Source organism: Paroedura picta, chromosome 14 (assembly GCF_049243985.1).
Source record: "Paroedura picta isolate Pp20150507F chromosome 14, Ppicta_v3.0, whole genome shotgun sequence".
NCBI classification, from domain to species: domain Eukaryota; kingdom Metazoa; phylum Chordata; class Lepidosauria; order Squamata; family Gekkonidae; genus Paroedura; species Paroedura picta.
The window spans coordinates 23,217,722-23,242,167 of NC_135382.1; the positions used below are offsets into that span (position 1 = coordinate 23,217,722).

A 24,446-nucleotide genomic window follows, 5' to 3' on the forward strand; every position below is an offset into this window, starting at 1 on the left:
TAAACAGAAAATGTGCTTGGCAATACATAGGTTTAGGTCCATGCAAGCAGCAACTGCAGTTGTCTTCCTGCATTTCTGTTTGTGCAAAATCTCTGTTGGAAATTTTGTGCTGGATCCAATTCAAAGTCCCTAAAGTGCAACCACTTAACGCTTTTCTGTGAAGGAAAAAATCCCCCAAGGTGCAAAGAAATCCTACCCCCCAAAAAAATCTATCCATTTTGCACTTGGGGTGCTTTCTTGTCCCAGTGGAATTCATGGGGTGGGGGCCTGGAGGAAAAAGATGTGCCAGCAAATGCTTTCAGAAAACATGGAGCCAGGGAAGCATTCTGTATTCTGGAGAAAGAACAACCCCTTGGTCTTCCCACAGAAATCTGAAATAATTCAAACAAGAGAGGAAACCCCCGCAAGGCAGAAGGAAGATCTCTTAGTCTTATTTCTTTATTTAAATTATTGGGCACCCCACTTTCCAATCCATCACATTCAAAATGGCTCAGATAAACACTATCAATAAAAAGAACTGAAATTTTAATAAACAATTCACTTCTTTTTTTTAAAGGTAAAGGTAGCAGATCAGACAAAAAAGGGAAAGTATTAATTCAGTTGAAAGTGTTGGCAAGGACGTGAATCTCAAAGACAAAACAGCAGGCAAAATGCAATATAAAATGTTATAAGAGAGCATAAAAACATCTTGGATTGATGTAAAAAGAGAAGGTGGCTATCCATTAAAATCTCTGCCTTGTCCTTCCTCCAAGGGCAACATATGTGGTTCTTCCTGCCCCCATGTTATCATCACAACAACCCTATGAGGTAGGCTAGGATGAGGGAGAGTGACCAGCCCAGTGAGTTCTGGGTCAAAATGCTGATATGAAACAGCCCCCCCCCCTTAATGAACACTCCCACATTTGCATCAATCTGGCAACAGACCTACTCAAAGGGACAGCACTGGAAATACTAGCCGTAATTGAAATCGATGTTGCAGTTAGTTAAAGATGGTTTAAAATAGTTTAATGTATTATTTCAATTGTGTGTTGTTCTATTGATGTTGTGCAGTACCCTGAGCCGGTATACCAGACGGCAGGTATATAAATGGGATAAACAAATGAATGAATGATGTGTCGTAAAGCAGATTTTTGATCAGGTTCCATGCAGGTGTATTAACTATTAGACTAACTAAAACCCTGGATAAATAAAGCGCTTTTCATTGGGGGCCTTGAGGATGGAAAGCTACAGATTTTGCCTCTTAGCAATATTTTCTAGTTTTCTTTTTTAAATGACACACTTTAAATTATCTGTTGGATTTTTGTTCTTCCAGAAAAATGCAACCCCACAGTGTGTGTTCTGGGATACAAGCTCTAAAGGTAAGTGGCTTCACTTGGTGGGATGGACATTCTTGGACTCTCCTCGTGTGTTCCCTGCACTTGTTTCCTCATTGATACATACATACATGTTGGGGGAGAGGAGTATTATGGCTCAGGGGTAGAGCATCTGCCTGGCATGCGGAGAACAGCTGCTAGATGGCGTCATCTGTCCTGAAACAACCTGAGGGTGGGGAGGGGGTTGTCTTTGGTTTAAGCTTGGGTGGAGCTTAGTTGTGAGCAGATATTTATGATCTGGGAGTATAACCCTGTTCAATCTGGCTACTTCTGCAAAGCTTGGCTCCCCTCCCAGTTTTGGTGTGGTAGGGAACAGGGCAACCGTCCTAGAAGTGGGTCAGTAGCTTTCTCCTGACTGCACTGCTGCCGTGTGGGTTGAAAAGCTCACAATTCCATGTGGCCATGCAGGAGATCGAGTTGCCAACCTCCAGGCGGGGCCTGACACTCTCACGGAATTACAGCAGATTTCCAGGGGAGAATATCAGTCTGCTCGGAGCAACTGTGGGCTTGCGTTGTGCCCCTCTGAGATCCCTCCCCTCTCTGTACCCCACTCTCCCAGGCTCCACCCCCAAGTTATTAGTGGAAGCCCTAGAAGTGGACCTGGGTCATAGGAAGTATCTGTTGGGCACATGGACTTGGAGAGTTAGAACCCTGGTGGAGGGTGATCTATATCTGACCATCTGAATGAGAGATCGTGACGTGCTTTATTTTTCTTGCTGCCTTTGAACTATTCACAGTCCTAGTTTGGGGCAAGGCGTGCTGAAAAATCACAACAGAAAGTGCTGTGTGGAGGAACACAGATGAACTGCAGAAAACTTTGCATGTGTTGCATTGTGGGGCCTTTGTGTTTTCATGCCACAGTGTTTTAGAACGGGTCTTTCGGCTCAGATCTGTTGTTCCCCCATATTATCAGGATCAACGGATCTCATGGCATAGAACTCAGGTTGTTTTGCACCTTCCGTTTCAAAGTGTAACTGGAAAAAAAATCTCTTTTTGATCATAGCTGGCTTCTGGAACACGTCTGGCTCCGAAGTGGAAGCAGGAAGGAATCGCACCGTCTGCCTCTGGGACCATCTCACCTTCTTTGCAGTGCTGATGGTGAGTGCCAAGGCTCACTCCAGTTTCCCCCAGTGCCGAAAGAATATTAATCTCTGAATTAAAGCAGTTTCCTTTTCTCTGCAGACCTCCTCCCCAGATCTGGACTACACCCACAACACCTACCTGTCAGCCATTACCTATTTTGGCTGCATCATTTCAGCCCTGGCCTCGATCTTCACAATCGGTTTTTTCTTTTGCTCCAGGTAAGTGGTGTGTTTCTTCTATGTGGACACTTCCACCCCCCATGGAGAGCAAAAAGCCCCTGAAACTGAAGGACAACAACTGCACGACTTTGTGCTCATTTTGAGGATATCGCATGGCTTCCTGGGGCTTTGCCCATGAAACTGGTTCAAAAAATCAACCTGCTTTGATTCGATTCAAAGAGGGAATGCTGTCTGCACACCCCACTTGCTGCTCTGCTTTTAAAATGGCATGGAGCAGCTCATAGCAATGAGTCCTTGAGTCCTTCAAAGGTACTTTTGTTGGCTTGTCCTGAGGAGCCTCACTGACCATTATCACTCAGTTTGGTGGGATACGCAAAATCTGCAGTGTGCATGATGGAATACAACATGAAGAATGTCCTGCAGGGGGCACTGGAGAAGACTTATATTTAGCATAGTTAGATTAGAAAATTCCTGATATTTTCCTGATAGTCTCATCTTATGTCCTGATTGCTCTTTCAGGGACTTCCTGGAAATCAGTAAATTTGCTGCTGCCCTGTGTAGATGCGGCCTGAAACCAGGGTACAGGAGAGGCACAGGATGAGGGAAGCTGGCCATGGGGGCTGTGCCTCAGTGGTAGGCCTTCTGCTTGGCATGCCGAAGGTCCCATGTTCAGTTAAAAGGCTCAGGTGGTGTGCGATGTGCAAGGCCTCTGTCTGAGTCCTTGGAGAGGAGCTGCAAAGCTGAATAGACAGTATTGCCCTTGATAGACCAGAGACCTGATTCCATATATGTATGCATGTATGTAACTATACTCCTGCCCAAGCCTCTGGCAAGCCAGGCAGTTATAGCAGCTGCCATGTGCAATTCTGCATGTATTGGGCAGAGGCTTTTTTTTTTGTTTTGTTTTTTGCAGTCCTGAGTCTTGCGCCTGATGGTGGTTGCCGGCAGCTATTTCCCCCCCTGCCCCCACCCCTCCCCCCAGGTGGAACTTGCTGTTTGCTCAGTTTTCTCATGCTTGGAATGAGGAAACTGGAGTGAAATCTTGATGGCTCAAGGCCAGTATAATGATCTTTGGCTCCTGCCTCATTTTCCAGCCTAGCCATTGTTCATGTGGCCTCATAAACTGAGCTCTGTGCCAAGAAAACAACCCGCAGAATAGAATACAGGATACAAAATGAGTGGTGGTTTTATCCTTTTTGGAGACATAACATAGGAATTGGTCTCCAAAAAGGATAAAATTTACACATTATAGTAAGTCATCACTTATTTTTGAATGATTTACATATTCTTCTTTTAATTATGCTCATTCTGATATTTTCCAATATTTATTTATCTTTCCGGATCCCACTGAACCATTCAGCTACACATTATAGAGAGTTCTATATAGGTATATTTATATAAAAGAGTGTGTTATCATAATCTTGACCACCGAGGAAGACCTGGAAGGGTAGAAACGCGTTTGGTCCTTGGTTCTATGTGCTGTTAGTTCGGTGTAGTTTTTAAGAAGTTTTTATTCTGTTTTTAATTGTGCACCATAATAAATATTTAACAAGTTTTACATTATTTTTAGTGCCCAAAGGCTCCCAACCCCACCATTTGCTGTTTGCCCCATCTGTCACCATACAAGTGTGAAACATTCCTGTAAGGGAATTGCTGGCAATTATCTCATCCCAAGACCAGGGAGATAAACTCAAAACTCCATTACATTACTTGACAGCCGACAGCTTCATGACCCAAAGTCCCAAGGGTACCAATGCAGTTCAGGGCTTCAGTAAAGAAACATCATATCTTGTCCTCCGCAGGAAAAAAGAGAGAAACAGTATTGTCCACATCCACATGAATCTCCTCTGGGCCATCTTCCTGCTTGATGTCAGCTTCCTCATTGCCGTGCCCCTGTCTGCGGCCGAAAATGACGTGGCTTGCAAGGCAGGCGCCATGTTCCTGCACTTTGGGCTGCTTGCTTGCCTGACCTGGATGGGGATCGAGGGCTACAGCCTCTACCAACTCGTGATCGAGGTCTTTGATTTCTCCACCAGGAACGTCCTCCTCAAGCTTTGCCTGGTGGGCTGGGGTAGGTATTTGAGGGGCTTGGGAATACTTCTCTACTTATGGCCCAGGTTGAGGGGCCCTGAGCAAATGTTTAGGGAGACAAGAAGGAAGCATTAGGGGCATGTCGATCACCCTCTGCTTGGGTATTGTAGCTGCTCTCGTCCAGCCGTGTCAGCTGCTGAGGTGTCACAGAATGTCAAGATCCAAATTTTACTTCCACCTGCCTGCACCACGTACTGAGCAGAGTCAGAGGGAAAGGCCGGTGAGAACACCGCTAAAAAAAAAGCCCCGCAGAGTTTTCTAAGTTACTTCTCTTTCTCCTGCTCCCTCTCTGGAACATGCAAATAGATTTTCGGCTAACCGCAAGAAGAATTTATGTCCAATGTATCAAGTACATTGTAGGGGGGGGTTAATTAAAAATGTTATACTCCCTCCTGTTCTTTTTGGCTTGCAGTTCCAATATTAAAAACTTACATGTTGTACAAAATACAGCAAGAACCCCCATTTACACCCTCCCCAAGAAAGTACCTGCGGCTTAAACCTGATTAAAAGGGCTCACAAATAAAACAGGCTTAAAATAGCCTTACAGTGCTTCCTATCAACTTCCTCACCTCCGCAGGGAGCCCCTTCGAATGAAAGCCACCATAAAGATAGAATAGACTCTAGCACAATGGTTCTCAACCTGGGGAAGGGGTCCAACACCCCTTTCACAGGGGTTGTGGCAGGGCAAGCAGCTTGGCCGGGGGTGGGGCAGGGAGAGACGCCATTCACACAACAGCCTTGCAGGGTAGATCGAGATAGAGCATTCGTCTGCTGGAGCAGTGGAAAACAGCGAGATCAGCATGGTGGGACGAGAGGCAGAACTGAACTGAGAAACCCCGGGGGGAAAAACACAATTCATATACAGTCATGAACAACAGATCTTCACAGCATTGATGAGTTTTGGTTGCATCATTTTATGGTTGGAGGTCACCACAACATGAGGAACTGTATTAAAGGGTTGCAGCATTAGGAAGGTTGATAACCCCTGCTCTAGGGGGTGTCCAGTGGAAGCCCTTCAGCTTCAAGCATCCTCAGGGAATGTGTTCACTTGCTTTGGGAATGTAACCTCCTTGTAATGTAGTGCTAGCATTTTGATAGATGAAAACACAATTGGGCTGAATTAGCTATTCCAATCGTACTTTTTTGGAGTAGAATTCAAGTGGGACAGCAGCTTAGACTCTTTCCCCTTTAGGACATTTGTCACTCCTGTAGTAATAAATACTTTGCTTTCTGTAAAAAACCCAAACTAAGGGTAAAGAATAATAAACCCCAGATAATCCACACATTTTTGCCATTGGGTTTTGGGTTTCTCTTGTTTTTTAAACTTGTGGGATACTAAAAAAACCTCATTGGAGTCACCCCCTCCCCCCCTTAACCCTTATATATTTCAAGAGAACCATGATCCACGGAACCCGTTAGAAGTTCTCTGGGGTGACCCACCCCTTCGTGCCAAAACCTCAAACAAACATAGCTGCTCAGACCAGAGTCCCAGGCCAGATGAGGCAGCGGAGGCTGTGCAAAGGGGACAGGTGTGGAAGATGTCTTTGAAAGACGGAGGATGGAGCTTAGTGGGCTGGGAGGGAGGAAGTGGTTATCCCCCTGTAGGAAAAATAATAAGAGTAGCACCCCCTTGTGGGCATTGTATGCTAGTGCAAAAGAAAAAAGAATTTGTTGCAAATGTTGAAAGCAAAACTGCTGTTGAGATATATGTATATACTTTAAAAATATTTTATTTATTATATTTATATACCCCCTCCCTTTCAGCTCAGGGCGGTTTGCATTGGAAACGTTCACAAAACAGTACAATACCATAAACATCTTGACTTAAACATATAACATCTTTAACAATGAGAAATTGTATCGAATAAAGCAGTTTGTAGTTTTGACGGTCAACATTAAGCATTCAGCAACTCAGGTTTTTACCCCTGCACTGTGATTCTGTTTTGTTTTTTCCTGTGGGTGTAGTAGATGCATTCTATGTATAACAGAATGCAACAGCAAAAAGTATTCCAAATATTAAAGGTAAAGGTAAAGGTATCCCCTGTGCAAGCACTGAGTCATGTCTGACCCTTGGGGTGACGCCCTCTAGCGTTTTCATGGCAGACTCAATACGGGGTGGTTTGCCAGTGCCTTCCCCAGTCATGACCGTTTACCCCCCAGCAAGCTGGGTACTCATTTTACCGACCTCGGAAGGATGGAAGGCTGAGTCGACCTTGAGCCGGCTGCTGGGATTGAACTCCCAGCCTCATGGTCAGAGCTTCAGACTGCATGTCAGCTGCCTTACCACTCTGCGCCACAAGAGGCTCTATTCCAAATATTAGCAAGGTGGAATCTCTTTTGCATGGCACTTCCCTGAGAATAACCAGGTTTCCAGCTTCGAATCATGACAGGCAGGCACCCAGAGATAACAGTACAGGCTCATTGGCAAAACCATCTTGGGGAAATTTGGTGCAGCTTCCCAAGTTACAGAAAGAAGTTTAAGTTAAGAGCAGTAATATACACCTGTAGCACCATCAATGTGGATATTCTGTATACTGAAGCTGGCCACAAAGCTCCAGGAGTAATCAAATGTACCATGATAGCTACTGGCAAAAATCTCTTACTGCCAGTGTTAGCCACTCTCCGACCAGGGCCCAGAGAGTGCTGTGACCAAAGCCTATTAAGGATCCCTACACTCTGATATTCCTTGAACAATCCCATAATTTTCTGTTTTTGTAATCCAGTTGTGTTGCATTTTTGTTATCAGTATATGCAGTAATGGCCTTTTCTGCATTGTGTTCCAGCTGTGTAACCTTGCCATAGGTTTCAGTGGAAAAGGAACAATGATAAAGGAAATAAATAAATGTATTTGTTAATGAAGGCATTTTGATGGTGTTTTCTCCCCAAGGGGGTTTACAGAAACGTCCAAGGCCAGCCAAATTAAGTAATATTATAATTTAAACAAGGATGGCAATAAGCAAGGCAAATATATGCACATTCTGGGCAGCTCCTCCTTCCCTGGACTGGCTATCATAAGCTCTAGCAAGGGTCATACCCTTAGGCTTGTGCGCAAGGACATCTACATCTAGCTCAGCTAGATGTTATGTGTCTGGCAAGATTTCCCAAAGCCTTTTCTCTCCTATCCTAATCGCCACCTAAATGATTGTATCTGGTGTTTCGACAGACCTTTCTCTACGTCAGAACCACAAAGTGCTAATCAGAATAGTGGACCAATGGTCTCACTCGAACACATGACTCTGCCTTATCCTGAACCAGACCATTGGTCCACTGAGGTCAGCATTGCCTACTCAGGCTAGCAGTGGCTCTCTGGGGTCAAAGGGAAGGTCTTTCACATCACCTTTTAGCTGGAGATGCTGGGGATTGAGCCTGGGACCTTCTGCATGCCAAGCAGAGGCTCTACCACTGAGTTGCAGCCATCCCTGGAGCTTTGTGCAAGGCAGCTTGGTATGTTCAGTCCACTTGTCCAATTGCTGTAAGAGTCTCTTAAGAAAATAAAAAGCTGTCTTGTATCGATCTGTACTATTTGTGCATTTAGCTAAGTATTTTTAGGGTGAGCAGGGGTTCTACAGGGTCTTCTAGGGTGAAAGATATGTGGCATTGTACTCTCAGACAGCTTTTAAATATAGATATTGCAGAAGACACAGAACGAGCTCGTCCCTAGAACAAGCACCGGGTCAGGCCTCTGGTGTGACGATGGAAGCTGTGGCTGAACCATAATGTATGAGGGTGAAGGCCGAACCTAACAGAAAGAAACTCTGATTTATTGTCTTTCTGTAGGGCTTCCTCTATTCCTTGTGAGCATGATCCTTGCAGCTGATCAATCAAGCTATGGACCATACACCGTTAAGGTGTACGAGACCACTGGCCGATACACCAACGCAACCATGTAAGTTGACGGTTGGGGTCCGTGGGGAGGACTGACACGCTGTCACTGCAACCTTAATCTAGGGTTTAGCCTCTGATTGTTCCTTGTCTCTCATCTTCAAGAGTCTCAAAGTGTGGTGTACAGGTTAAAGTGGTGGCTTTTAATCCAGAGAGCTGGCTTTGATTCCCCACTCCTCTACATGCAGCCAGCTGGGTGACTTTGGGCTCATCATTGCCCTGATAGAGCTGTTCTGACCAAGCAGTCCTGCCAGAGCTCTCTCAGCCCCACCTCCCTCACAAGGTGTCTGTTGTGGGGAGAGGAAGAGAAGGTGATTGTAAGCCGCTTTGAGACTCTTCCAGGCAGTGAAATTGGGGTATAAAAGCCAACACATCTTCTTCTGTGCAACTCCAGGGTGGAAAATGACCCTACTTGACTGAACTTTTAACTCCTCAGTGAGGAAGAGAAGGGGTTCCCCAGTAATTTGCATAACATTCCCACCCTTGTTTCCCTCCCCGTCTCTTCTAGATGTTGGATAACAAACCAGCATATAAACAGCTTCCTCAATCTTGGCTACCTGAGCTTGGTGCTCCTCTTCAACACCATCATGCTGGCTGTGATGGTTTGGACAATCTGCAAGCTAAGGCAGCGGGATTACCACCAGTGGCAGTACGTGGTGATGCTCCTGGGACTCAGCTGTGTGCTCGGCCTCCCTTGGGGGCTGGCCTTTTTCTCATTCACTTTTGGGACCTTCAGGCTTGTCGCCCTCTACCTCTTCACCATCATCAACTCCTTCCAAGGTCAGTGAACAAGGTCCTGCTTCCTTCCGGGGGTGGGTGGCCACTGCTGGGGGACCGGGGCGGAGAAACTTTCCAAGTGAAAAGCTCCCCGCTGATGCTGCACTTTTATTGGTCACTGAGGGACCCACTCACACCCATCCTCGTGCAGTGACATTTAGATGCATGTGCATGCGTGCTCCCCAAGAAGCTAAACCAACCCTAGCCCTCTGGGCAGTCTCAAAGAAGGGAATTTTGTTGGCTCTGTCAAGTCACATGCAAAATATGGTGATCCTGCCAGGTTTTCCAGGCAGAGGTGATTCACCGTTGCCTGCCTCCATGTCATGACCCTGGTATTCCTTGGGGGTCTCCCATCCAAATTCTGCCCAGCGCCAACCATGCTTAGCTTTTGAGATTGGGCTGTTCAGGTCAGGGTGGGAGAAGGGACAGACGTAATTAAACTGAGCTCTGTCGGTTGGTGGGTGCCAGGTCCACTGGTCCACTGCCAGGTCCACTGGTCCAGGGGGGCAGCCCCTTGCTTTCTGGGCACAGCCCATCCCCCTAACTCACCACAACTTGGAAGGATGTCACTTTTTAACCTTATCCACCGATGTCTCCTGAAAGTGATAACGGCAGGCTGGGATGACCTTCTACAGGTTGAAGCAAATTCTACTATAGAGTTTTGCCCCAAAGCCAGAGTGTCTCCCTGCCCCTCCAATATGCTGATGTCACTTCCAGGTGACCTCAGCACTCCTGGAAAGCACCTTCCCATCCTGTCAGGGCAGCCTAGGTGGAAATGTGGTGCATCATAACACCATTGTCGCCCATCCCCTTTCCACCAGCTTCTCCAACTTCTGCTTCTCCACCTGATTCTCTCTCCTCCTCCTTCCCTCAGGCTTCCTCATCTTCCTTTGGTACTTGGCGAAGATAATGCAGGATCGTCGGTCTGTCTCAGCACAGTTGATGTCCACTAACAGTGCAAAGCTCCACTCCAGCAGCAGCGTGCTGTGACCTTGGGCGGGGATTACCCAAGGTCGAGGCCATCACCTGCTAACAAAGGAGGCCTGTATATATATATATGTATATATGGACAGAAGGGGTGGGGCAGGCACTTGCATCCGGAAATAATATATTTGTGCTGTCTTTTTTTCTAATGTACATAGGGGCTTCGGGGGTTTTCTGTTTTTGTAAATGGTGTGCGAGGAAGTTTATAAGCACTTAAAATCCAAGCTGCACTTATTAAAAAGAAAAGGCTCCTCCAGAGTCACTGTGATTGCATCTTTGCCGGCACCTGAATTAAATATTTGCACAGGGGGGCTGTTGTCATCAGAAAGACCTCCTTGGGGGTCATATTCTGCCTACAGCTTGCCCTTGAAGGCTCCAGCTGTTATGGCAAAGCTCCATCCGGCCTTCTCACTGCCAAGAACAGTCCAGGCAGTTTTTCTGTGGGAGGGCAGCATACCCAGCAAAATAAGATTTGATTCGGCTTCCTTCTGAAATCGCCACAGTGAGGGAAGGCATCAGCCTATGGAGGACACCCAAGCCCCAGTCTGAGGAAATTCAGGGCGTTGTGCTGTTGGGGAAGCCCTGTGAGGAAAGGCTGAGGGATTTGGGAAGGTTCATCCTGAAGAAGAGGAGGAGGAGAGGGGACAGGATGGCTCTCTTCACGTTTTTGAAAGGTTGTCACTTGGAGGAGGGCCAGGAAAGGTTCCAGTTGGCAGCAGAGGATAAGGCCCACTTTAATGAGTTTAAACCACATGCAGAACAGGAGGGAACAATTTAGTCAGTAGTTCAACAGTGGAGGGAGCTGCCTAAGGAGGTAGTGAGCTCCCCCCTCACTGGTGGTCTTCAAACAGCAGCTGGACAGATACTTTTCATGGATGCTTTAGGCTGATCCTGCATTGAGCAAAGGGTTAGACTAGATGGCCTGCTTTGTCCTCAAGCCCAACAGATCCCTACAGACTACAAAATGATGTTTCCCCCAAGTGCTGCAGGACTGTTGGATAAGAAAGTGAGGTCTCAGGAACCCTGCCCTTTCAAGAACACATTGTGCAGTTTGGCCCTGAAGATCTGATGCGGCTTTGAGGCAGGGGAAGGTATTGGGGGCTTGAGGAGCAGCTCTTTGGGGCCTCCAGGAGAGGTTGGGGGGCAGCATGAGCCAAGAGGGGCAGTTTGTTACTGAGGACTGTGGCAAGGAACCTCAGATGTAAAAATCCTTCCGTAAGACCTCTTAGAACAGAACAGTCAGGGTGAAAACAGACATGCTATGCAAACATCTCCATAAAAAGGCAAACTGGAGGTTCCAGCAGTCGCCTTCAAACTCTGCATGGTTTTCATAATCTCCCGTTCCTGATTAGCCTCCTAAGAGGGGGGGAAATATTTTTTGAAGGCACAGCTTTCCTCCTCTCCCCTTAAAACGCTAACAGCACCAATATGACTCCATTTGAGAATGCAACCAAGTAGAGGTCGAAAAGTTAAAGCCTCTGATCTTTTCCTCCTTGGGCCATATGGCATAGCGGAGCTGCACAACCATAATGTTTCCGATAAATTTTCTGCCACTAGTCTCTGGTCTTAGAAACAAAGTAAGGCTGTATCTCTTGGCTGAGGAGGGAAGGCTCAAAAGAAGACCATGTAGGTGTGGTACGGTGGAGGTCTGCTGCCTTTCAACTAAAACTGGTCCTTTGCTTACCAGAGGTAAGCTGGAACTCAAAGAACCTTCGGCATGGGACATGAAGGAGGGCTTTCCATCCAAAACACAGGAAGAGTGCAAGTCTTTTGCTGCATTCTTGTGCAAAAGTGGGAGATGGCAGAGGCCTATCTACTATCGCAAACCCAAGGTTTGGCGCTTGGGCTGGGCTTGTGTCCTGGAGGGAACGCCAGTGGGACCGGCTTCATTGCTTAGCTGCAAACAGCTGGGAATGCCACACTATCTGCTGCTGCATTTCCATCTTTTCCAGCAGCAATTAGGCGGAGTTGCCCTCCTCCTGCTTACGCTGAATTGCTGAGCTACAGGAAGAGATTTTGGCTGTACAGTGCAAGGGCTCCACGTCACTGGCACTGCCAGTTACAGCCAACTCCTCTTCTCCAGGTGGTTGTCCACACGTAAAGGCATCCAGTTTTTACAATGAAAGGTGCATGCTGCATTTGGTGCTGAATCTTTTCCATTGTGCGAGGCACCTTTCACCCCAGCTCAGCTACCTTCTGGCATCGGCACAGCTGAGAACCAAGACCCGTCTGTGCTCATGTTTAATTTGGAACAAACGGGCCATAGCCAGAGAGAAAGAGAGGCACACACCCACCTTTCCTTGCAATTCTCAGATTTATTTGGAACTCCGCTGCAGACAGGTTGCTCATTTCTTCATGGCTTTGGCTACAGCGGTCAAAATGACGGCAATCCCGATGCCTGCCGAAACGATTGCGCTGGGGATCCATATCTGTAGGTCTGGAGAGAAAAAGAGAAAGATAGGCAGCTGCATAGTTTGCAGGAGAGGGAGGGAGTGGTAACTCGAGACAGGGGCAGGGCTGGTTAGCATCCCATGTAGGAAAACACGTACGTACCCCACGGAGGAGACTTTTGGCTACTGTTTGTCGTGGCGCTCTTTGTTTCCAAGGACGAAGGGGCGAGGAGGCGAATGGGTCCGTAGGAGACGATCTTACTGTAGTTGTCATCCATGGCTCGCTTGTGTTTTGACTTACTGGGACACTGCTGTAGGTGGCAGCAAACAGGTTCAGAGCTGGTTTCCGCTGGGCAGTGCATCAAAGAGGCACATTCTGGCTTAACGCTAGCTTTCTTTATGCCAGCCAATCCTTGGGAAAATAACAGCTGCCACAAGCTGTACAACAGGGGTGGCCAAACTGTGGCTCTCCAGATGTCCACAGACTACAATTACCATGAGCCCCTGCCAGCATGGTTATGTTGGCTGGGGTTCATGGGAATTGTAGTCCATGGGCATCTGGAGAGCTACAGTTTGGCCACCCCTGCATAAAGGCAGGCAAAACCCTGCTTTGGAGGGCAGTTGGTTTATTTTAGGAACTATGTGCCGGCTCACACAATAAAATTTAAATCAAACAATGTAATATCCTGGGAACAAAATTCAAGTTCAATAGCATCTTCACACCCAACAAAATTTGGTAAGGTGTATGCAGTGTTCATCTGCAACGTCATATTATGCATCCTAAAACAAGCCTAAAGGGATCAAATATTTAGCAACCCAAAAAGTATCCTTAAAACAGCCCTCGGACTAGAAATAAAACCTGAAAACACAAAGGAGCCCCTTCATTAAAAGCCTAAATTAAAAAAAAATTGTTTCCATCTGGCATCTAAAAGACAGTAGAATTAAGCAATCCAAAAATGAGGTGCCACCACTAAGAAGGCCTTATTTTTAGTTGTCACACAGTTCATTTTTGCAGGCAAGGGGCAGAGAAAGCAGACCTTGAGAGGAGGATCTTAACTGCAAGCTCAGACAGCACAGGAAAGAATGGTCCTTCATGTACTTGGATTTATTTTTTGCTTTCCTCAAGCCAAAATCAAACCCAGGTTCTTAGAGTGACTGTTCCAACCTTTCCTTTTGGTCCTCTTTTGAGCTCTCCTAGGCTATTTTCATCTGCAGGAAGGCTATTTGGCCCCCTAGACCAGGGTGGGAAGGCACAAAGCTACTACCTACAGGTAGACACTGGGGTATCAATCAAGGGCTGGGGTTGCTTCAACAGGCCCTCCCTATGGGGGTGGGCATCCCTTTACCTCTGTTATCCTAGTTCATTGTCTAGGCCAGGGGTAGTCAAACTGCGGCCCTCCAGATGTCCATGGACTACAATTCCCAGGAGCCCCCTGCCAGCAAATGCTGGCAGGGGACTCCTGGGAATTGTAGTCCATGGACATCTGGAGGGCCGCAGTTTGACTACCCCTGGTCTAGGCACTTAGTAGAGGGGCCAGCCCTGCAGGAGGGAAGGAGGGGAAACCATCTCTGTAGCCTCTTCTCCCTCCTTGCAATTGGGCAAGGGCTACTGAACTGAAAAGCAAAACTGACCAGCTGTCCCTGCTCTGGTCAAACACAGTCTATCCCTTTTCCTTCTTGAATCAGGGATGCTTTGGCAATTTACTCCATGTGTCATGTTCACTGCAGAGACCACCCCATCTCCACCCCTGCAAGGCATCAGTTGCAAGAGACTATACCTTAGCACAGGGCTCCTGGTTTTCGGGAATGCATAGGCGCACCTGGCAGTGGAGGTACACCTCTGTGAAGTTTTTGAACTGGAACATCTGAAAACTGAACTTTGCCACGGTGCTGGTGCCAATGTCGTTAAGGAGCGTCACCGTCTTGTCGTGGGGACACCTGCAAGAAGCCGAGCACATCAGTGGCCCAGTCATTGTGGGAAACACACCGGTTCACAAGGGAGGCCAAGATTAGCCAGGCAGGACCTTGGTTTGAATATTAACACTCAGCCCCAGCACACAGCAAAGAACAAAAATGTTAATTGAACAGGTTAGCATTGCCAGGTCCCCTCCTGGCCATCGATGAGGATTGACGGGGAAAGGGTGGCTGCCAATTTGGGAGACTCCTGGAGATTTGGGGATGGAGCCTGGGGAGGGCAGGAACTTCAGTGGGGTACAGTGCCAGAGTTCACCCTCCAAAGCAGCCACTTACTCCAGGGGAATTGATCTCTGGAGTCTGGAGATAAACTGTAATTCCAGGGGATCCACAAACCCCACTGGGAGGCTGACATTAATAGACCAGAACACATGACTCTGCCCTAACCAGAGCGAGTTCATCTCTAGCAAACAAGCCAACCCTCTCATGGCTACAGTGAGACACAGGGAATTTGGAGCCCTTTCATTTTATAGGTTGAAGGGCAATGCAGAAGGGTTGAAAAGCCCTGGGGTAAGAAGACTGGGGTAGCCAACTGCTGTGTTCTTGGGAAGTGCTCCAAACTCCTGACAGTGGGCCAAAGAATTGTAGGTAGTGCACGCTTTCAGGGCATGCAGCTGCATATGCCCAGATGTTTTACACCTGAACAAGGACCAGCACTAGTAAGAAATGTATTACTTTCACCCCTGATTACAGAACACACATAGAGAAGCATCGCTTTTTGCCCATAAACCTGACAATGTTCAGGGCAGGTGCACAAAATATTGACTGCAGCCATAAAAATGGAGGAAATGGGTCCTAACTGGGTAATCCCTGCAGCCCCAAAAGTGGTAGCTCCTGGGCTCTTCACAAGCACCTTCTGCTCCAGTGAGGTGAAGAAAACCCAAGACTGGCTATCTGAAGTGGAAATATTTGGGGGGAGAAGGAAATGAGTGTGAGGCAACATATTAGTTAGCAACATGGGGAGGATTGTTGACCTTGCTGAATGCAAAAGATTTCTCCAGGGTCAGCTGAAGAAGCCACTTGGCCCAGCAAGGGCTCTTCCGGGTCATGCAGCCTCACCTGACACAGATACTCACAGGTGAGTCATGGCATGTGCATAGGGTTGCTAACTCCAGGCTGGAAATTCCTGGGGATTTGGAGCACAGTGGGGTATAAGTCCATGGTATAAGTCCACCGCAAGGTATAAGCCCATGGAGTCCAGCATCCGTAGCAGTCATTCATCTCTGTATCCTGGCTATCAGCAGTAATTCCAGGAGCTCCTCAGGCCTCATTGAGGTGGGGTGGGGGGGTTGAGAACCCTATCAATGTCCATGAATGCCTGAAGCCAGCCCTGCCCCAATGGAACTGGGGAAAAGCCAGCCTCTCTTACCCTTTCATAATCAGGTGGTGCTTTAAGCTGTGGTTCGGGTCGCTCCTCGGCGTGCCCCAGCAGTCCTCCACACTCAGGAAGAAGTACTTCACTTGCTGCTGCCCTTCGATTTGCAGAAGGACGTACAGGGTGTCCGTCAGGAGGAGGGAAAACAAGCGCTGTCGGGAGTAAACCTGGCTGTAGGCAGAGCTGTCGAACAATGCCATGGTCACAGTGAAGTCCCCTTCCTTCACCGCAAACTGCACAAGCCTAGGAAGAAGAAGAGTTGGTTCTTATATGCCGCTTTTCTCTACCTGAAGGAGTCTCAAAGTGGCTTACAATCCCCCTCCCTTTCCTCTCCCCACAACAGACACCCTGCGAGGGAGGGGAGGCTGAGAGAGCCCTGATATTCCTGCTCAGTCAGAACAGCTTTATCAGCACCATGGCGAGCCCAAGCCAGAATCAACTTATGGCAGCCCCGCAGTGTTTCAGGGCAAGAGGCAAGCAGAGGGGATTTGCCATTGCCTGTCTCTGTGTAGCAAACCCTGGATTTCCTTGATGGTTTCCCACCTGAGAACTAACCAGGGCTGACCCTACTTAGCTTCTGCGATCTGCTGAAATCAGGCTACCCTGGGCCAGCCAGGTCACGGTGGTGGTCTCCACACCCATCACGGAATTGTAAGTATTTATTCCCCAATCCCAGGATCCTTTAAAGCTTTTTTCCTATCTCATCATAGATCTGCAGGACAAGTAACAATGTAAAACTTTGCTAAAAGTCAAAATCAACATAGTTTAGGTTTATCTCCACACCTTCTCCCCCCCTCCCCCCAGCCTTTCTTCAAATTGCTTCCCGGGATCAAATGGGAATCACATGTCATGTCTTCTGGAACAGTCAAAATCCCCTCCTCCTCTTGAGATCTTTAGGGTTTAGTCTTCCACCTCTTTTTCAGAGAGGCTATGTTTGCTCTAGAAGGAACAAGGCCTTCTTAGTCATGGCCCCAGGAGCTTCGGAACAGCTGTAACTTGGAACGGCAGAGGACAAAGAACATACATACGTGTCTACTGCTCTGAGTGGGTTTTGCAAACCAACGACACGCGTGTAGGCATAGATGCAGGAGAAGCGCACGTTAAGAACCACGGTCCTTGTGATCACACCAGCATCTTCTCGGTCTGTCTGAATCTCATTGGCGTAAGACACGTGAGAACCATTGACCTGAAAGACAGCCGGAAATGATATTTAGAGAACCAGAGCCAAACTGGACTCTATTCAAACATGCACAAATAAGCTGTAAGAGGTTCTTCATCCACAGTACATGGCACAGTATAACGCTTTATATCACACAACACTTTTTAAAGCAAAGTGCAGAGTTAATGAGGGCAAAGGTTCCCCCCAAAATTGCAGAGCTACAAAGACAATGCAGCTGTAAGTGGAAGAACAAGCAGAGAGATTATGACAGCTCCTCTTCAGAGCTATCTTCTCTACTTGGGTCTTCTCAGATGACACATGGGCTCCTCCAGTATGGACCCAGAAGCAGGGACATCATGTTAAGGCAATGCTCTAAAAGGAATCCTAGAGCATCGCCCCAACACCATGATGTCACCTTTGGAATGTACTGGAAGCGAGCTCAGATGTTGAGTTTTCTTCCTGCCACCCTACTATAACTGAGGGGCTGAGAATGGAAGCTGCTGGAAGGAGGTCATCTGCCAGACGGGAAGGCCAGACCGCTCTAATCCTGTTATGCCACCAGGTGGGCAGCTGTGGTAGTCCGCAGCAGCAAAATAAAAGAGGAATTTAGCAGCAACTTAAAAACGGATAAAATGTGTTCCAGCATGAACATTTACAAGCCAGAGCTCAGTTGTATTACGAACGATGTAAGACAATTATCCCCCGAAATCAATTTCATATAAGGGAATACTTTTTTTCATTTGGCTTGGATCCTCCTTCACCTCCACCTATCGCATTTGCTTTAAAGTAAAAATTTGCTTTCCTGGGCAATTGAAGATTCCCGCAGTTTGGCCAAACTGAGGCTTAAGGTACAGGTCTTCACACATTCCACCCTTCCTCCTAGGATTGCAAGATGGCCTGGCCATCTTCTTCATGTTAACCTTGGCATCCACAGCGATGCTCCCCAGCCATATTCTGCATGATTGCACCACTTCTGGAGGTTCGCGAAGCCTGAAGAATGTTTCAGGGATTTCTCAATGGTAAGAAAGGTGAGAAAGGCTGCCCTTAGGTTGGGAGTGGTGCTTCAGAACCTCACCTGAATCAGAGATCCGCAGGTGGTGTGATTGTCCTTCGTCAGCTTTGCTCCAAAAAACGTGGCCCCCGCTTTGTCTCGCTCAGAGACCTTGCAGTCGCTGTTCTTCAGGTGGACCAACGCCAAGGGGATATTGAACATTTCAAACACTTCCTTTCTCACCATCATCAGCATGAACTCTTCCTCACACTGCAGATCTACCACCATTTCTGGGGGGAGACAAGAAGTTTGCAATGACTGAAAAGAAAAGGGGCTAGAGAAGGATTGCCAAAGTTTTTGCCTAGGGTAGTGGGAGAGGGGGGAAGGAAGGGGTCTCCAAATTCAAATGTCAAAGAACCTTTAATGGCATATTAAAAACATCGTCAAAATAGGGATGATTCATAATTAATTGATAGTAATTACATAGCCTGAGATAAAACAAATAAATGAAATTAAATAAGCAACAGCCAACAATACATTCCTCCAGAAAGCCCAGCAATCAGCAGTTTCCACCAACTGTAGATGCCCCTGGTCTAGAACTGTTTCTTGCCTAGCCGATTGGCCAAGAATTCAGCCACCTGTTCCGTTATTTCTAGAAGGGGTTTTCTTTAGAGCAAGGGTAGTCAACTTGTGGTCCTCCAGATGTCCATGGACTACAATTCCCATGAGCCCCTGCCAGCAAACGACTGTGGGACATTCTCAGCTTGCTGGGAGTGGCAATGAATGAATGAATGAATGAATGAATGAATGAATGAATGAATGAATGAATGAATGAATGAATGAATGAATGAATGAATGAATGAATGAATGAATGAATGAATGAATGAATGAATGAGACAAGTGCCCTTTGAGCTTGTCTGTCCCAGGACCCCTGGATGTTGCAGAAGATGCTGGGACAGACAAACCACTGTGGGCAAAAGGATTCTGGGCCAAATAAATTATTGTGGAATACCTTCCCCAAAATTTAATTGCAGATGGGTTACAGAACTCCTTCAGAATACACGTAGAGGCTGCACATGGGCAACAGAGATGCTGTAGCCAGCATAGATCTGCTTTACCTTTGCAGAAAGGTCCCGTGAATCCCGGCTTACAGGTGCAACTTGGCTTGCCTTCGACAACACTACAGTCGCCCTTGTTCCAACACGGATTTGAAAAGCAAGGTCCCAAGGTCCTTGGAGTTCGCAGGATTCCTCTTGTGCTATGCTGGCCTAGAGCAGAAGGAATCAGTCAGTCACTTGAAAGCAGAGACAATCTCCACTTTCATTACCCACCCAGCCCAGGTGGTGTATTGGCAGGACTAGGCTAAGGCCTTTTGGGCTTTTCCTGCCCTGCCATCAATTGAACCCAGCAGGAGGCAATGGCCAGGGCTGAGCTGAGCCTCTAGGGTGTGAGTGTACCCCTTTCATTGTATCCCTTGCCCAGCTGTCATTCAAACTGGCTGGAGAATCCAGCCTTTGGTCCAGATTAGCAGCTTCCTGAACTCCAAGAAAGCAGCTGGGAAACTCACCTTGACAATGTCCCACACCTGCCAGCAGAAACACCAGAATCCGGAGTGAAGAGATCATGGCCACTTGCTGGGGGAGAAACAACAACAATGGAGTGAATAAAATCGAGCCAGTCAGCATTATTGGGATGGTTATGTTTGCATATTTAAAACTGATTACATTGAAACGCTGAAGAGGCTGGATAACCTTGTTTTGAAGAAACAGAAGCCTTGGAACGGGGAATGTGTCAGCTAATTTAGCATCAAAGCAGAAAGCACAAGAAGTGGTGCACAATGGATTCCCAGGAGAAGTTCCTCTTACAAAGCCACCAGCTAATCCCTGTAGTCTGGAGATCAGCTGTGACTATGGGCAGATTCCAGGCCCCACCTAGAAGTTCCCAACTGTAGCTCTTCCACAAGTCCTATAGCACACCATAGGGGCTAGGAGAAAGTGGTTGACAATTAGAACAGGGGTGGCCAAACTGTGGCTCTCCAGATGTCCACATGCTGTTGGCCAGGGTTCATGGGAATTGTAGTCCATAGACATCTGGAGAGCTGCAGTTTGGCCATCATCCCTGCTAGAGAAATGCTAATTGGATACGGAGAGACAGGTGAGACTGCTGTTGTCCAATGTCCTCTGAATCTCCAATTTAAAACCTGAAGAGAATTCTGGCTGAGAAGATTTTGTTTTTTTAGGCAGATTGGGATGAGGTAAGAAAGTTAACCTCAAAATTTGAGTGGGGTGAAGGGAGGGAGGAATTGGACCTTTGACCAAGATGCAAGATCAAGGGATATGACATCACAGCTCCATTGACCTCCCTAAATTCTACCATCTCCAGGCTCTGCCCAAATTTCCTTGAATTTCACAAGCTGGCCCTACCAGCTCCATTCTTTCTGTACAGTAAACATAAACATAGTGCATGACCAAAACAAGATTCAGACTGGGCATGTGGAGAGATCAGCTGTCCTCAACACATTCTATATAGCCAGGACCAAATTCCCACATACCCTTTAGCCTTTCTCCTGCTGTTAATGCATGCATGTGAAAAGCAGAAAGGTAGTTTTAAATCTGTTTGTGTTCACTTTCTGAATCAATTCACAGCATACAGAACTACCAGATTAGAATTGCATTGCAGCTTTGGTGTACAATAGAACACATGTGCCATTTCACCTTGGATGCTATACTGATCAATGCTCTTAGGATGTGAGATGGGACAGAAAGAAGGCCAGTAGGCACAGCCACAAAATACTTTTAACATGTCTCCAAGTAATGTATGTACAGTCAGCACCCCACAGGAGAAAACACACAAACCGTTAGTTGTAGCTCTTCACTTCACTTAAAAAAACATCCTAGGAAAATTTATACTATAGGTTTAAAGCCACTTTCTCTTATAAAGACATTGCAAGCTGAAGAAAAGCAACTGTGAATTGTCAAAGGGTTTGTTCTATAAGCAACCCGGCATACAGATTCGCGACTGCAGGAGTCACAGGATTCAAAATGCAGGTGCCTCTGTCTGGTTACCTAATTTCACACCCACTATGTTATAACTTCTCAAGCCACTGTTTTATAATTGTGACAGACTTAGACCTGACTTGGAACTGTAAGCACAAACTAAGTTCCCAATTTTTTTTCCAGACCAAGACTTTAAGATCTGGGGTCACCCCAAATAATTGAGCAGGTCACACTTTTCTTATTTCTATACCCTACAAAACCACAACTGGCCTATTTTCTGTCCTGCAAGTAGCTGTTATACTCCCAAGACCCCTGCCAGAAAGTAGGTGGCAACTGAGTGCAAATCAAGGCCATATATAAAACAGACAATTGTGTTAAATATTGAATCAAAGTCTCCAGAATGGAGGAATTGCAATAGGGATGGCAGAATAAAACAAGCTTGCAGCTTGTTGGCTGAACCTCGGCATCCTATGGATGCTGCTGAACAAACACCCTGCTGGCTCTTTAGAATTACATTTGCATTGTTCCCAAATATTGCAATGCAACAGGAAGGTCAACGCAGGGCGAGAACTCTTTCGCTCACCAAGGCACTGAAATGCAGAGATAACAGCACAGGCAGGGCTTGTTTTGGAGCTCTCTGGGCAGCTGAAAACTAAGAAAAGCAAAGGCAAAACAGCAATAGTACAATCCTCAGAACAATACAGATGTTTTCAGCACTTCTCCGTAGCTTTTAAGGATGCAGCCCTATGGAAGGCTGCTTGGAAGTCCATCCCTTTGCATAAAGCCAGACAAAATGTTGAGCAAACGTACAACGAAACCTCAATCTCTGTGGCTTCTGTTACTCACCATAATCTACTCACAGCTTCTTAGTTGACACCTGGGGTCGTTGGCAGTCTCCTTTGCCTTTTCCCCCAAGCTCCTGCTTATATCATCTCTCAACAGCTGATCCTTCCTAACCCACCCAGCCGTCCCAGTGATTGTTTCCAGTCCTCAAGGCCTTGTTGCTATCAGGTTCAAGGTCTTTGATTGCTGCAATCTGGAGAAATGTTTTTGTGTTCCTAATGCTAATTTCAGCTCTCCATCAGCAACTGTTCAAGGAACTAAACTGTTGGTAGATTGAAATTAATATTATTGCTATTTATGATTTAGGGGAAATCCTCCTGATCTTCCTTCCCTGAGCTATTGATCATCCCTTGTACTTTTCAATGCTGTCTGGTCCTCTTTCATCTTCCAAAAGGTACTTGGGATGATTGGTAACAGGGAACCATTGTGAATGTTGAATACTTTTCACTCTCAAATGCTTGTTGGGAAGATGTAAACATTTTCTTGGAACATGTGCAAACAGATCCTGTGCATTTGATGAACTGGCAAAAAAACAGAAGGGCCTTCAGAAATGGATCCTAATAGTTATGTAATTCTTTTTTCTTTCTTTTTTTAGGATGTAGGAAATAACAAACTAAGGCGTTAACTTTCACCTTTCAAGTGAAATGATTTTTTAATGTAAAAATAACAGCAGGGAAGGTAATGAGATCTTGTTGTAAAATGCCTGTGGGAAGCCCATCTGAAATATGCAACAGATAGGGATACAGGAAGCTGCCTGAAGAATAACTGAATTGGTGATCTGTGCAACAGAATCCTTTCCAGGTGATGTGTTTTGTAACAGGTGTGTAGCTGTTCTTTATTTCTTGCAGGACTTTCTAGGCAGGGCCCTTTTCTGCAAGGTGGTTTGATTTTCTCACCTGATTTGTAACCACTTGTTCTCAGGGAAATGCTGTTGTTCTTCTTGGTTCAGGTCCCTGTGGTTTTGACGAAATGGCCAGCCCAAGATATGCTTTGTTACTGTTTTATTTAAATTGTATGTTGTTCTTTTATTGTCTTCTGATGATTGCATTTTTTTGTTATTGTCATAAATTGTTTTGGGTCCTTCCGAGGAGCTTTGTATGTGTGGAGACCTGAAGCACCAAAAGGCTGTATCCTGTTTCAGGTAACTCACCTGGCATCAAGCAGAACACAAGTGTTTCTGTTTTCAGTCCCATCTCTCACCCTTTGGAATGGGCTTCTCTAAGCAGTTAGGGGTCATGTTCCCAACCTCTAGGTGGGGCCTGGAGATCTCCTGGCATTACAATTGCTTTCCAGATGACAGAACACTGTCAATGAGGAAATGGCTGTTTTGGATGATGGACTGCATAGCATTTCACCCTGCTGAGATCCCTCCCTGAAACTTTTTAGGAGGTCCTGCCAGGGCTTTGAACAGAGCATGGTGTGTAGAATTGGGAGGGATGTGTGTGTGATTTTGAGTTCTTGCGTATTTTGTATGTTTCCTTTAGCTTTTTATTTAAATACAAATTTGTCATGTTTCATTTAGATCAGTCTAAGGAGAAACTAAACCTTGTGTTAACAATTTAAGGAATACTTCAGGCACAGGGTTGCCAATTTTGCATTGGAATATTCCTGGAGATTTGGGGATGAAGCATGGGGGGAGGGGGAGTTCAGGCAAATTGATATGGATAGTTTGGAGATCAGCTGTAATTCTGAGAGTGCTCCAAGCTCCACTTGGAAACTGACAGCCTTATGAAAAAGACAACTCTTTGTTGATATAATTTATAAATATCACTTTTGAATCCATACACTCAGTATTCACCCCCGGGTTTACAAATGTTGCTTACTGTTTATCTGTGTGGCATGTTTAATGCAATTGATCATTCAAATAATTTTTTTTTAATGATGAACAGAAGGAGCCAAACAAAGTTGCACCATTTACATAAGACCAAATGACCAAAGAAAACAAAGCCCTCACTGCAACTGCTCTTCCATAACAATCTTTAAAAAACGTTCAGATTTAAACAATACATATTAAGAACAAAATACATGCTGCCTTAATTAGGGTTCAGTGCATATTGATTGAGCTGAATGCAGTAGGGATTTCTTACCGATATTATTGAAAATTAGGATTTGTTGACCGCCTTGAATCCTGGGGAAAGGCAAGGTATATCTATTTTAATAAATATGCCAGCTTTTTGCATCCCATCCAGACTTTCGGCCTGGACACTGGGCAGCTATATGCGACTTTGGTCTGGGAATGCTCAAATAGTGGGGAAAGACAGCGATAACCCCAGGCTCTAGACACGTTTCCCGCTATAAACCAAATGATGCCAGTGTTCAAGGCACTCCGTTCTATTGGCGACCCTCGCA

At 46.3% G+C, this 24,446-nt stretch overlaps 2 protein-coding genes across 3 annotated transcripts in view; one reads left to right on the top strand and one right to left on the bottom strand.

The window, feature by feature from the left end:
* The window catches only part of ADGRG1 (adhesion G protein-coupled receptor G1), a 37,555-nt gene extending 26,935 nt beyond the window's left edge, over positions 1-10,620 (top strand). For both annotated transcript variants that reach the window (XM_077310101.1, XM_077310100.1), the window contains exons 8-14: positions 1,313-1,358; positions 2,377-2,471; positions 2,556-2,674; positions 4,438-4,706; positions 8,504-8,612; positions 9,117-9,388; positions 10,260-10,620. In XM_077310101.1, the coding sequence (XP_077166216.1) occupies positions 1,313-1,358; positions 2,377-2,471; positions 2,556-2,674; positions 4,438-4,706; positions 8,504-8,612; positions 9,117-9,388; positions 10,260-10,375 (1,026 nt within the window). In that variant the 3' untranslated portion in view covers positions 10,376-10,620. The remainder of the gene's footprint in view (positions 1-1,312; positions 1,359-2,376; positions 2,472-2,555; positions 2,675-4,437; positions 4,707-8,503; positions 8,613-9,116; positions 9,389-10,259) is intronic.
* A 2,044-nt stretch (positions 10,621-12,664) lies between these two features.
* On the bottom strand, positions 12,665-22,206 carry LOC143823582 (pancreatic secretory granule membrane major glycoprotein GP2-like). The gene is made up of 9 exons (XM_077310030.1): positions 22,101-22,206; positions 19,826-19,892; positions 19,377-19,526; positions 18,343-18,548; positions 17,137-17,294; positions 16,103-16,351; positions 14,538-14,697; positions 12,923-13,070; positions 12,665-12,806 (listed from the first exon to the last, which is right to left on the bottom strand). The coding sequence occupies exons 1-9, from the start codon at positions 22,101-22,103 to the stop codon at positions 12,715-12,717; spliced, it is 1,233 nt and encodes a 410-aa protein (XP_077166145.1). The 5' UTR covers positions 22,104-22,206; the 3' UTR covers positions 12,665-12,714.
* Between the last annotated feature and the right edge of the window lie 2,240 nt (positions 22,207-24,446).

Coding starts and splice junctions, on each gene's coding strand:
- LOC143823582 (XM_077310030.1), bottom strand. Junction 17,295..18,342: donor CCTGCGGATCTCTGATTCAG/GTGAGGTTCTGA, acceptor GCTGTCTTTCAG/GTCAATGGTTCTCACGTGTC. Junction 12,807..12,922: donor CCAAAAGTCTCCTCCGTGGG/GTACGTACGTGT, acceptor TTTTCTCTCCAG/ACCTACAGATATGGATCCCC.